Here is a 14,542-nt window from a genome sequence, read left to right as displayed (position 1 = left end):
GTGGACTTATTCGTTTGTCATTGTGTAACATCCCTCATTATTGCTGGTAATTTCAGCTGCTGTGAAGTCTACTTTATTTGATTTTAATATAATCTTTCCTACTTTTTTAAATTAATGTTTGCACAGTATATCTTTTCTATCCTTTTATTTCTAGCCTATGTCATTATATTTGAAGTGACTTTTGAGTAGACGGCATATAGTTGGATCATATTTTTTCATCCACTCTACCAGTCTCTGCCATTTAATTGGTGTATTGAAACCATTTACATTGAGTGGATTTACATATCAGTGAGCTTAAATCTGACACTTTATTGTTTTGTTTTTTCTCTCTTTTTTCTTTTCATGCCTTCCTGTGAGTTATGGAACAGTTTTTTTTAGGATTCCATCTTGATTTGTTTGTCGTATTTTGAGTATATTCCTTGATCTAGCTTTCCTGGTGGTGGTTCTAGGTATTACAATGTATGTGGGTGACTTACTACCATCTACTGGTATTGGCGTTTGCCACTTTGAGTACTGTGTAGAAACCTTGCTTGCACTTAGGGCCCTTAGCCCTCTCCACTTCTACGATATAACAGTCTTAGGTATTTACTTATACCTTGAGCACCACCTTGGACCGTGTTCTAATTATTGCTTATGTCACTGAGAATGACTTGAGAAACTCATGAGATAAAGGCTGGTCTGTTATATTTACCCCCATTTTATTTATTTATTTACCTATTTATTCATTATTTTCTGCCATATTAGAGACATTGGTTGGTGACAAACTAGGTTCTCTTTATTTTTCTTTTTTTGGCTGTGCCACACGGCATGTGGGATCTTAGTTCCCCAACCAGGGATGAAACCTGTGCCCCTGCAATGGAAGTGCAGAGTCTTAACCACTGGACCACCAGGGAAGTCCCTGCCCCCATTGTAAACACATTCTGCTGTTCTCCTTTCCTTTTGGAAGTTCTAAGCCTTCTTCTGTTATGATCGATTTCCTTTTGGTTTAGAAGACTTCCTTTTGCTATTTCACAGTAGGTTTGCTAATGGCAAATTCTCTTAGTTTTCTTTCCACTGAGAATGTTTTTATTTCTCCTTCATTCTTGACAGATAGTTTCACTAATATATAATTCATGGTTGTCAGAAAAGAAACATCCAGCACTTCGAAAATGTACCAATTCCTTCTGGATACCATGGTTTCAAATGAGAAATCCACTGTATTTTGAGTTTGTGTTCCCATCTCTCTCTCTCTGGCTGGTTTTAAGGCTTTTTTTATTGTCTTAAGTTTTGGGAAATTTAATTATAACATATCCTGGCATAGGTTTATTTGGGTTTTTCTATTTGGGATTCACTTAAGTTTCATTAGCTCTTGAATTTGTAGATGTACACCTTTTGGCAACCTTGGAAACTTTTCTGTCATTATGTCTTCAAGTACTTTTTCAATCCCTCTGTCTCTCTTCTCCTTCTCAGACTACAGTAATAAAACTGTCAGCTCTCTTGTTATTTTCCCATAGGTCCCTGAATTTCCGGGGTTTATTTTCTTTGTTTTTTAGGATGGGTAGATTCTGTTGTTCATCCTCAAGTTCACTGATTCTATCATTCTATTTAACCCAACTGTTGAGTACATCTAGCAAGTTTTTTATTTCTTTTTTAATTTCTGTCACTTTATTTTCAGTTCTAGATCTCCCATTTGATTATTTTTTTATCACTTCTGTTTCTTTACTGATACATTAATTTTTTTTTTACATTTAAAGAGAATTCACGATTACTCATTGAAACATCTTTATGCTCCCCGTTGTCAGATAACCTTCACATCCTGACTCGTCCCACTGTTGGCATCTGTTCATTGTCTTTTCTCTTTCAAGTTGTGATTATTCTGGTTCTTGTCATGAATTTTCTCAGTTGAATCCTGGGTATTTTGGACGCCAGATTATGAGATTCTGAATCCCATTAAGTGGTTCTGTTTTGTTTTGAAGCAGGCAATCTTTCTGTTGAAGTCTCGCCTGAGAACTAGGTAGATATGTCTGTTTAACCTACCAGCGGGCTCTGCTGATGCCCTCCTGGAAAAAGCTGCAGATCTGGGGGGTGGGGTCCTTGCTGGCACATACATGGCAAAAGAAGGCACTGACTCGCACTATCTCGTGGCTCCTCAGTGGGGTTTACGTTCATCCCCCAGGGCCCGCCCCTGACACTGGGGGCAGGTACTGGAGGACCAGCTGTACCTACCCCCTCCACGTGGCCCCCTTCAGTGTCAGTGATGCTGGGTGGGAAGTGGGCACAGCTGGATGGCAGGGCAGAGGGTGGAGGTGAAGCGGTGCTGACAGCCCTGCTCCATGCGGCCACGTCGTTGGTGCCGCCAGGTGGACACGGGGCTGGGCTTCCTGCTGGTCCCTCCTGAGGGGCAGGGGCTGTGCAGCATGGAAAGGTGACTCTCCTCACTCTGCCATGCTCGTCTCACTGGCCAGGTGCGGGAGAAGGCTCGGCTTGCCTCTGGATGCGAGTGGGGCATTGTGGTGCTCCCTGTCTCTGTCAGGTGGGCAGGGAGTCCACTTCCAGATGGGACCTGCTGAAACTGCAGAGGGTGGGGCAGTTTCCCAGCGGAGTTTGGATGGACTGAGGGGGTGGACATTGCCAGGAGGGTGCTCTTTTGCTAGGCCACATTTTCTGCTCCTTCAGCTTTCCTCTCGGCCCCGTCTCTCTCCTGGGGTCTGTGGGAGGAGCTCTGATTCCTAAAGCTTCACTGTCTTTAGGAGCAAGGGTTGGGATGGAGGGAGCTTTTCTTGTTGGGATCCGCTGGCTGTTCCCACTTGGAGGCTTCCGTAGGCTTTCATGTGTGGGAGGCAGTAAGGAAACCAGGGGACACACCGAGGTGTCCTTCCCTGTGTCCCGAGGTCCTCCTTCCCACCTGTCAGAACCTTCCTGTGTGTACTGTAATGTCCAGGGTTTGGGGTCACAAGGGAGAGGACCTGGGGGGATTGGGACTACTCCACGTGGAGGGACTAGAGTCTGGTCTCTGACTCCTTAACCACAATCTCCAGAGGCAGCGGGCCCTGGAATGCTGCCTACAGAACATGGCAAGAAAAAGGCACACACCCCAAACTCCCTACCTAGTGAAGGCGTTTGCTCATGGAGAGAACAGACCACAAAGATGCCCCCTGTAGGGTGCAGCTCAGAAGACATGCCGCCAGTATCCCCAGTAAAAATGGGGCCCAGAGACAGTCCCAGAGGGACTCATCAAAAGTAAGATCACAAAAATATTAAATCCAGAGAATGAATGAATCAACTGGTGAACATCAATTCTCGTGAAGCACATAGATTATGCAGATGTTTGCATGCATGCAGTGAAAAATTTATTTGAAGGTCATGAGTGATCCATGAAATAGAAGATACATAATGTGAAATATAATTCAATAATAATTACGTGCATGTAGAGAAAACCCCGGACATTTTGAAATAAGTAATGTCAAAATGCAAATACTGATTAACTCTGGTTGGTTTGGGATTGGATTATGGTTTATTTTAATTTTACTCTTTTCCCTGTTCTTTATTTAAAACCTTGTTACCATTGGCATCTACTACTCAAGAAGCATTAATATTGAGAACAAAACCTTCTTTTCCAGGAGAGATTAAGAGGAGGGAGAGAGAGAAAGCCATCAAAATGCCTTCTAGTCGGGAAAGTGCATGCATTGCTCTCAATACTCTGTCAGATTAATTGAACTCTTCCCTATCTCACTAATGACTCATAGTGAATTATTTAAAAGAACACAAACTCTTGCACATGTGTTGATGCCAAAGTCAGTCTTTTCTTTAGTTGTGGATGTTTACAGACATCTGGGCATCAATACTTGCAAAGATATATTTTATAGAAGGAGTGAACCTAAAAGTGACCACTTGAATTGGAGACAAGATAAGTGTTTTGTTATCATAATGAATATTGGAGAAAAGCACAAATGTGCATTTTTACAAATGACAAATATACAGAATCTGGAAACCATAGAAGACGTACTCTAATGAGAATACTAAATCAGAACATTACTTTTATACATTTATACATTGCCGTGGGCCAATTCTTAGAAAGAAAAGCTGGAATATAAATGACAAGAGTAATCAAACAAAAATCATTCAAGCGTTTTCAGAATGTACATTTGGAAACGTCGTTTCTGAAAACCGTTGGAGGTGACACTGAAGAGAGATTTGAGTGGTTTCCTTTGCTCCCTTGTGGTGCTGGAACTGTGGTCCTTCCCTGATGGACTCTGGGCCTTTCTGTGGTGTCATCAGCCCCGAGATCCTATTACACTGCAGTTGTTACCTAAACGGAGCTCCGACCACACACAATGCGATGGAAACAGCCCAGTTACAGAGATTGCCCATTGCAGTAGTGTGTCCCTGCAACTAGGGCAGCACAGGCTGTAAGGACAGAAAATGCATAAACTGGGGTCCGGAGAGTCAGAGTTGTGCCTCTCACTCTGTACTGTGTTTGGCCTTAGAGAAGCTGCCAGAACGTCCTCTGCCTCAGTTTCCTACCCCCAGCACTTTCTCTGTCCCCGGGGAGTTGCACTCTGCAGTGTTCCTGGTGTGTGACATGGATCCCAGGCCCCGTCTCTCTCCTGGAGCCTGTGGGAGGATCTCTGTTTCCTAACGCTTCACTGTTGTCTGGATCAGGGGTTGGGGGAGAAGGTGGTGGGAGTGCGGGCCTGGGCAGGCATGTCCACTGCCACCTGCCACCTCTCCTTCCCGGGTCCTGGGGCACATGGACCCCAGGGAGAGGGGTACCTTCCACCTGTGGTCTCTCATGACTCTTCTGTTTTGAGAAAACAGGCATACACATCCCTATTGCAGTAACTCTAAGTCCCTTCCCGCTTTTGCAAAATACAAACAAAATCTCAGCACAGATGTAGAGGAATGTTAACCTGATTTTGAAATAAGTTTAATCCTGCAGAGCCACTTCTACCTTTAGAATATCTGTGGTTCTGAAAGCATCTGACGTAGTGATAACCAAATGGAAGAATCAGAATTAAAAGCCTGCCAGCATTCAGAAACCCCAGAGCTGCAGGAGCAGATCCTTCCCCAGGGAGCCCCCACCTCCTTCCCCATCCTGCTGCCCGATTCCTTCCTTCATCTTTATGGGGGTCCTATGAGTGGACCAGGTGCCCCCAGGGCTGGGGAACCCTGCCCACTGGCTGCTGGGTCCTGGGGTCCTGTGAGGTGTGTGTCAAATGAATTCTCAGCCCTTGGAATGAAGAAGTGTCCAATCGCTCTTTACCATTGGTGAAGCGCCACTGATGTCTGGTGCCCAGATTTCCACCCCAAATCAGAATAAAATCAGAATGTCGTTTGACTTGGGGTCCAAAGTGGGGAGCTGCTGTCTTAGAAAAGCTGGTGGTAAATGCCCAGCAGGAGAGTTGGGTCTCTGAAAGCCTGTGGAGGGATTTTCCTGCTGATGTAATGGTCTCCATTCTCAAACACTGTGGTCTCAGGCCCTTTCTTTCTCCATCTCTTACTTTTAAAGAGAATTTCTAATTTCCGGGTGGATGTGAGATTCAGTCTCCCTGTGGCCTTGAGCACCAAGCAGGTGCCAGGTCCAGGACTGGTAGGACTCCCTGCAGGTCCCTGGAGAGGACCCCAGGCGTGCGAGTCTTCAGGAGATTAGATTAAAATATTTACTCTGTAAAATATGCAAACGATGGGACTCGAAAGCCAGTGCTGAATGGAAAGCTGGGGCCTGAGAGATTTCTGAGCAGAGGCCCCGGGGAGGGAGGGCAGCCTCTGTACCATGTGGGTCAGGCTGCTTCCTGCTTCTCACTGGTGCGTTGTTGGCACCCAGTGCAGCTCCCGTGTAGACACAAGGTTCTCTTTGTTGACACAAGGTTCTCCGTGCAGACGCAAGGTTCTCCGTGTAGACGCAAGGTTGTCCGTGTAGAGGCAAGCTTCTCCCTGTAGAGGCAAGCTTCTCCATGTAGAAGCAATGTTCTCCGTGTAGCCACAGGGTTCTCCGTGTAGACGTAGGGTTCTCCGTGTAGACACAGGCTTCTCTGTGTTGACGCAAGGTTCTCTGAGTAGAGGCAAATTTCTCCTTGTAGACACAAGGTTCTCTATGTATACACAAGGTTCTCTGTGTAGATGCAAGGTTCTCTGTGTAGATGTAAGGTTCTCTGTGTAGACACAGGTTATCCGTGTAGACACAAGGTTCTCCGAGTAGAGGTAAGGTTCTCCTTGTAGACACAAGGTTCTCTGTGTAGACACAGGGTTATCCGTGTAGACACAAGGTTCTCCGAGTAGAGGTAAGGTTCTCCTTGTAGACACGAGGTTCTCTATGTAGACATAAGGTTCTCCGTGTAGACCAGGGTTATCCGTGTAGACACAAGGTTCTCTGCGTAGAGGCAAGCTTCTCCGTGTAGAAGCAAGGTTCTCCACATAGACGCAGGGTTCTCCATGTAGACGCAAGTTTCTCTGTGTAGACGCAGGGTTATCCGTGTAGACACAAGGTTCTCTGAGTAGAGGCAAGGTTCCCCTTGTAGACACAAAGTTCTCCGTGTAGACACAAGGTTCCCCATGTCCTGTGATTTGGTGAGCGAGCCTCCCCTGGGACTCTGGATGCTTGGCTGCTGCCTGTGTCAGGAGCAGGTCACCGGCTCTTCCTCTGCTCCCTATTCAGCCTCTGGATAATAGGGGTGAGTCCAGGCTGGGCCGCTCCCTGGGAGGCCCCTTCCTGGAGGATCTGCAGGCTGTGCACGCTGTCCTGGTCTCTGAATCACATCATCTACCACCAGACACTGAATGAGGAGATACTGAAAGTGTCCAGAACATGGCCTGGCACATGGTGGCATTGCCAACGCCAGGAGTACTCAGTCACTTCATTAGTGAGGAAGGGACTGGGGTACCCTCGACTCCCAGACGATAACCCTAAAAGGATGACAAAATCCAGGATGTGGGCGAATATGAAGGGTCATAAATTCATAACAGAGGAAAGAGGGCACAGAAAGCAAATATTAGAGAACATTCATAAACTTTCCATGGTTACTCTAATGGTTTAAAGCAAGTACAGATATTTATGCAGCTGGATGAAAATAAAGGTCCAGCCACAGTCGTTTAAAATTTCATTGTTGAACTCGCCACAAAGTGGCCTGCAGCTTCTCACTGCAGAACCAGCAAGGGAGGGCCGTTCGCCCTCCGCCACCTCCTGCCCTGCACAGATGCAGATGCAGACTTGCAGAACCAGGAGTGCACGGGACACGCTGGCGGGGATGTGGGTTGTGGTGCCTGCAGCCCAGGGCTTGAGTCCTGGGAAACTTTCACAAACCTCCGCGTTCCAGAGGCTGCTTCTGTCCTGGCTGTGACAATGCTGCTCTGTAAGAATTTAGACTAATAGCCGAATGTCCTGACCACACACATCACGTGACCGCAGGTTGACCTGCATTTCCTTTGGGAACCAGCCTGTCCTCTGCTCACAAGGATGTTGAGCACCGCATCCACCTCTGTTCCCTCTATGTCTCTGGGTCCCTCTGCAGGAAGGTGGTCAGAAACAAACCCTGTCCCGGGGCAGACGGAGCAGAGGTACGGAGGGCTCGGGGTGGTGAACACGGCAAAGGTGAGATACACCTGGGGTTGGCGTGCGGGAACATGACAGCAGTAGAGTTCTTCAGGTGGGAGCAGTGGGAGAGCAGAGTGACAAGAGCATCCATGTCCAGATAAAGAATACGGACGCTACATTTTCTTTTTCTTACTGGAAATTCTCTAGGGCTGGAGGGAGGGTGGTGATGCCAGGGGAGGAGAGCTGACAGGCGATGTGGGTTAGGATGGCTCAGGGGCTGCGGCGTGGAGGGGATGTGGACTGGCCACAGTGCAGGGACTTGTCGGATCTGTGGGGTGCAGGAGAGGGGGGACGATGATGACTCAGTGCTTGAGCCTGTGGGCTGGGAGGACGCGGGACACTAACAGCCGTGGAGAAGCTGAAGGAGGAGCACGTCGGCAGCTGACACAGATTGTTCTGGAAGTAAGACCCTGCGGTGTGCGGGGCAGATGTAGGGGACATCCGCAGCCAGCAGGGGAGGCTGGAGAAGCCCCAAGGAGAGTGGGGGCAGAGCAGGGAACCCAGGGGGGACCCCATGCCTGCCTCTGTGCCCTCTAGATGCAGAGCCGAGGAGTGTGCTGTGTGCCGTCTGGCTGCATGAAGGGCAGCTCAGTGAGACTCCAACCACTGGAGTTGATGCAGACCCTACAGGTCAGAGGGCACCGTCCCCAACAAGGCCGCCTCACCTCTGACACCAGCCTCTCTTCAAGGGTACCGAGGCAGCCCCACTTGTGACCTCCTCACTGTAGCCTTGAGGGTTTGCAGGACTCCATCCCCTTACAGAATTCACTAGAAGCTCACAGAACTCAGGGAAGCAATGGACCTACAGCCACAGTGTTATTGTAAAGGATGCAAGTCGGGAGGGCCAGACAAACACAGAAGCGCTTAAGACTCACCCTCTCCCCTCAGAGGTCAGGCTGGCCCAGAGTTTCAACCCTCTAGACCACATGCTTTTTATTTTTTTAATATCTTTTGAATCTATCTCCCTGGACTGTCTTCTTCCTCCAGAACGTTACAGATCAAGTCCGTCATCTGTGCTCATGACAATCCTGTAGCTACCTGAAGGCATTTTCCAGCTCCCTCTTGCCCCAGGGGTATTTTCAGATTAGGCAAGTCCAATATACTTTCGTGTTCCCAAAATAATATAATTTCCAAACCGTCCCTCAGCTAGCTGCATTGCTCTGGATGTTTTCTCACCTACAGCACGCTCATTCATCCACGTAGCCCCAAGCAGTGCACAGCACTGCAAACTCGCCCCCTCAGCCTCTGGCGTGCCGTGGGGCACTTGCTGGGTTTCGGCAGCATCTGAACATTATAAAACTGGTCCTCAGTCCCTTAGCTATGGGGCCGCCTCCTGACAGGGCTGGTGGGTGCTGGGCCGCTTGTCCCATGACTGGAAGCTGGAAGGAACGGGAGCTTGCAGATACCTAAGGAGGGAGTGGAGGCTCGTTCAGGGAAAGAAAGGTGTCAGTGGTCCAGAAGGGCAATTCAGCTCGTGGCAAACGTGCACTTCAAGTGTCGGAGGCGAAGAAAGGCATAAAGGTGGTGTCAGTGGTCCAGAAGGGCAATTCAGCTCGTGGCAAACGTGCACTTCAAGTGTCGGAGGCGAAGAAAGGCATAAAGGTGGTGTCAGTGGTCCAGAAGGGCAATTCAGCTCGTGGCAAACGTGCACTTCAAGTGTCGGAGGCGAAGAAAGGCATAAAGGTGGTGTCAGTGGTCCAGAAGGGCAGTTCAGCTCGTGGCAAACGTGCACTTCAAGTGTCGGAGGCGAAGAAAGGCATAAAGGTGGTGTCAGTGGTCCAGAAGGGCTGTTCAGCTCGTGGCAAACGTGCACTTCAAGTGTCGGAGGCGAAGAAAGGCATAAAGGTGGTGTCAGTGGTCCAGAAGGGCAATTCAGCTCGTGGCAAACGTGCACTTCAAGTGTCGGAGGCGAAGAAAGGCATAAAGGTGGTGTCAGTGGTCCAGAAGGGCAGTTCAGCTCGTGGCAAACGTGCACTTCAAGTGTCGGAGGTGAAGAAAGGCATAAAGGTGGTGTCAGTGTTCCAGAAGGGCAGTTCAGCTCGTGGCAAACGTGCACTTCAAGTGTCGGAGGCGAAGAAAGGCATAAAGGTGGTGTCAGTGGTCCAGAAGGGCAGTTCAGCTCGTGGCAAACGTGCACTTCAAGTGTCGGAGGCGAAGAAAGGCATAAAGGTGGTGTCAGTGGTCCAGAAGGGCAATTCAGCTCGTGGCAAACGTGCACTTCAAGTGTCGGAGGCGGAACCCACTGTGGGCGTTCAGCACACACCCTGGGAGCCTTCAGCAGAGCGCTCAGACGGTTTGAGTTCAGAGTCCAGAAATCATTCTGGAAACTGTGCAGGGGGCTTTTTGCTGCACCATAGCTCCCACTGTTCTTTTTGCTGTGAAAGAACTTGCTGTGGTGCTTGGCTGAGCCCAGGATGGAGGAGAAAAGGGCTGGTGTGGCTGGAGCGGGAAGGGGGATGGGTGGAGGGGGGTCAGGATGCCCGGTGGCAGAACTGGTGGGACCCCGAGTTCTGAAGTCCGTTCCGGCGCCAGGCCTTTCATTTATTTATCTTCACTTCTACCCCGTGTGTTTCTGTAAAGATTTGATGTGCCCTCGTAAGAGAGTGCAGAATGCGACAGGGCACATTTGAGCCACAGGAGGAGGAGAAGCGTAGGGGAAGCACGTGAGGTGGGGCAGGGATGCTGGGATGGCTTCCATGCGCCTGAAACGGCCAATCAGAGCAGGAAACGTGATTGGTCTTATCGTTGACAATAAGACGAAGTGCCTGAAGCCCTGGAGTTCTTCTCAATACAGCATGGCTGGAGTTTGTGGGCGTCATGAGCGGCCTTCACGATGAAACCGTTTTAATTGGTAAGTTGATGGCAATTTCTCCATATTGCCTGCTATCATTACACTAATGCAGAAGCCCCAAAAAGCAAAACAAAACTCCTAAAACAAAACCAGACCCGTGAAGTGCTTCAGTTTTCTGTCTACACCTGGCTTGTTCTAGAGGTGAATTTTTGAGTATTGCCCTGGTTTCCATCAAATAATCCCATTGGTGATTGTTGTTTGGCCTTCCTGAGTCTGTTTCCGCAGAGTACATTATGGATGATACATCACTTAAGCCACAGGGACTGGACGGTACAGTGTGGTGACATGTTACCACAGTGCCTGTGACGTAGCTCAGGTGTGTTCAGTACATGAGGGTGATTTCCGGGAGAGGCGACTACAGAGGTCCCAGCACAGAGTGGCTGAACTGCTGGATGGGACCTTCCATTTGGGGGGGTGGAGGGACCAGGCTAGGCGGGCGGGTGACACTGGGCACAGTGCCCCGGGTGTCTGGGAGGGGGGCTGTCCCCGGACAACAGGCAGAGACTTGCAGGCTCACTTTCAACTTGTCTTTCATAGGAATCACGCTCTACAGCCACCCATATGGAGGAGCCTTGCTGAACGAGGACAAGTTGTGAGTTAAAGGAACACTTGGTGGGGGAGCCGAATGTGGATCAACATCTCTGGGTTGTTAGGGGTGATTCTCATCCCTTTTCTGCTTCTGCACTGAGTGAGGTTGGCAGGTGCACCTAGTGGAACAAGGCTTGGGCATTTCTGTGCAAAGTTTGAGGACAGGGATGGTTAAAGGAGAAAGTGCATTGACTGAGTCTAAAATGGATGAGCAGGGCTTCCCTGGTGGCGCAGAGGTTAGGAGTCTGCCTGCCAGTGCAGGGGACATGGGTTCGAGCCTTGGTCTGGGAAGATCCCACATGCTGCGGAGCAACTAATCCCATGCGCCACAACTACTGAGCCTGTGCTCTAGAGCCTGTGAGTCCCAACTACTGAGCCCATGTGCCACAACTACTGAAGCCCACCCACCTAGAGCCTGGGCTCTGCAACAAGAGAAACCACCGCAGTGAGAAGCCCACGCACCGCAACAAAGAGTAGCCCCCGCTCGCCACAGCTAGAGAAAGCCAGCGCACAGCAACGAAGACCCAATGCAGCCAAAACATAAAAACAAAAACAAAAACAAAACAAAACAAAAATGGATAAGCATGTCATGCAGCTTATTTCTAAGTAGCAATAGTTCTAAGGGGCTGATTTGCCAAAGCTCATGGGACCCAACATCTTTTTCAAGTTAAAGTTTTAAACGTGGCATTTACAGAGGTAAACATAGTGATGCCTCCTGACAGTTTCTCCTGTAAGTCTGTCCTCACTGTCCAGACGGACGCGGTGCTGATGAGGCTAGGGTCCTTTATGTGCAGACCTAAGTGTCTCCTCCTTTTCCCCATCTCCCTTCCTTGCCATAAGGTGGACAAACTTTTAGCTAAAAATTGATAAGTAGAAGTATTTTTTATGTACTTTCTGCGACCTACCTGAAAGAGTGGGAGAACACAGATCTGGTTGATGGGTGATCTCCCCTCTCATCCCGAATGCAGCAGGTGGTCCTCATATTCATATACAGACTCTCGGGGTCCTTCCTTTAGCTGACACCTGTCGGGATTCTAAGTATGGGCGCATCAACTTTGGTTATGAAGTAAGACGTGATGGAGGGTTTGAGCTGAGCCGTTGCATCCGTGCATTACCAGAGGCAGCTGTGCCCTGACCGTCCATTGACCCTGGTTATGAAGTAAGATGTGATGGAGGGTTTGAGCTGAGCCATTGCATCTGTGCATTACCAGAGGCAGCTGTGCCCTGACCGTCCCCAAAAGGGAGGCAGTGATGGACCAGAGGTGGTGGTGGTGCTCCAGTTAAAAGTGACACAGAAAGTGCAGTGCATGTCATCGCCAAGCACTTCCATCTACTAGAGAATATTCTGGTGTTTTGAAAGACTAGATTCAGAGGTGGGGCTGCCATGTGTGGAGCAAAACACCACCCTTGCCTGCAAGAGCTATTGTCCAGCAAGGTGGCCCTAAGAGGGCAGAGGCCACGCTCAGCGTGGAGGCCACTAGGCAGGAGCCTTTCATTTTGCCTAGGAGGTGGGTTCAGTGTCAAGACTGGGCTCCAGGTGGGCAGACAGGGACCTGCCTCTTACCTTCACTCTCCTCTGTGTGTCCTCTAGGCCCCTGGCAGTGTAACCCAGGCCTTGAAAGGTCATTGAGGGGATTTAATGAGAGAACCCACACCCTTAGCCAATATGCTGGCTGGTCCTAAGTACTTTTTTTTTTTTGAGGAAATACATTTATTATTACAATGTTGACAGAGCTCACTAGGCATTTGAAAAATAAATGAGTAAATCTGCATTTTTACCTCAAATAAACTTTTTTTTCTTTTGCGGTACACAGGCCTCTCGCTGTTGTGGCCTCTCCCACTGCAGAGCACAGGCTCTGGACGCACAGGCTCAGTGGCCATGGCTCACGGCCCCAGCCGCTCCGCGGCATGTGGGATATTCCTGGACTGGGGCAGGAACCCGTGTCCCCTGCATCTGCAGGCGGGCTGTCAACCACTGTGCCACCAGGGCAGCCCTCAAATAAAATTTTTACCTAAAATAAAATCCACATGGAAGAGATATACCATGTTCTTGGATTGGAAGAATCAACATTGTGAAAATGACTATACTACCCAAAGCAATCTACAGATTCAATGCAATCCCTATCAAACTACCAATGGCATTTTTCACAGAACTAGAACCAAAAATTTCACAATTTGTATGGAAACACAAAAGACCCCAAATAGCCAAAGCAATATTGAGAAAGAAAAGTGGAACTGGAGGAATCAGGCTCCCAGACTTCAGACTATACTACAAAGCTACAGTAATCAAGACAATATGGTACTGGCAAAAAAAACAGAAATATAGATCAATGGAACAGGACAGAAAGCCCAGAGATAAACCCACACACATATGGTCACCTTATTTTTGATAAAGGAGGCAAGAATCTACAATAGAGAAAAGGCAGCCTCTTTAGTAAGTGGTGCTGGAAAAACTGGACAGCTACATGTAAAAGAATGAAATTAGAACACTCCCTAACACCATACAAAAAAATAAGCTCAAAATGGATTAAAGACCTAAATGTAAGGCCAGACACTATAAAACTCTTAGAGGAAAACATAGGAAAAACACTCTATGACATACATCACAGCAACATCCTTATTGACCCACATCCTAGAAAAATGGAAAAAAAAACCAAAAATAAACAAATGGGACCTAATGAAACTTACAGGCTTTTGCACAGCAAAGGAAACCGTAAACAAGACAAAAAGACAACTCTCAGAATGGAAGAAAATATTTGCAAATGAAGCAACTGACGAAGGATTAATCTCCAAAATTTACAAGCAGCTCATGCAACTCAAAATCAAAAAAACTAGCAACCCAATCCAAAACTGGGCAGAAGATCTAAATAGACATTTTTCCAGAGAAGATATACAGATTGCCAACAAACACATTAAAGGATGCTCAACGTCACTAATCATTAGAAAAATGCAAATCAAAACTACAATAAGGTATCACCTCACACCACTCAGAATGGCCATCATCAAAAAATCTACAAACAATAAATGCTGGAGAGGGTTGGAGAAAGGGGAACCCTCTTGCACTATTGGCGGGAATGTAAATTTATACAGCCACTATGGAGAACAGTATGGAGGTTCCTCAAAAAACTAAAAATAGAACTACCATATGACCCAGCAATCCCACTACTGAGAAAACCATAATTCAAAGAGTCATGTACCACAATGTTCATTGCAGCTCTACTTACAATAGCCAGGACATGGAAGCAACCTAAGTGTCCATCGACAGATGAATGGATAAAGAAGTTGTGGCACATATATACAATGGAATATTATTCAGCCATAAAAAGAAACGAAATTGAGTTATTTGTAGTGAGGTGGATGGACCTAGAGTCTGTCATACAGAGTGAAGTAAGTCAGAAAGAGAAAAACAAATACCGCATGCTAACACATATATATGGAATCTAAAAGCAAGAACAACAAAAAAAATGGTTCTGAAGAGCCTAAGGGCAGGACAGGAATAAAGACGGAGATGTAGAAAATGGACTTGAGGACAC

At 47.8% G+C, this 14,542-nt stretch overlaps 1 protein-coding gene across 1 annotated transcript in view; it reads left to right on the top strand.

Annotated features, from left to right (window-relative positions):
* Positions 1–14,542, top strand: part of ABCA13 (ATP binding cassette subfamily A member 13) — a 260,151-nt gene that overhangs the window by 154,899 nt on the left and 90,710 nt on the right. The window contains 1 exon segment of the mRNA XM_032642592.1: positions 10,959–11,013. Within this exon segment, the coding sequence (XP_032498483.1) occupies positions 10,959–11,013 (55 nt within the window).

The sequence above is a fragment of the Phocoena sinus genome, chromosome 9 (genome assembly GCF_008692025.1).
Source record: "Phocoena sinus isolate mPhoSin1 chromosome 9, mPhoSin1.pri, whole genome shotgun sequence".
NCBI classification, from domain to species: Eukaryota; Metazoa; Chordata; class Mammalia; order Artiodactyla; family Phocoenidae; genus Phocoena; species Phocoena sinus.
Note: the sequence above shows the minus strand (reverse complement) of the source record. Positions and strands in the feature narration are given on the sequence as shown.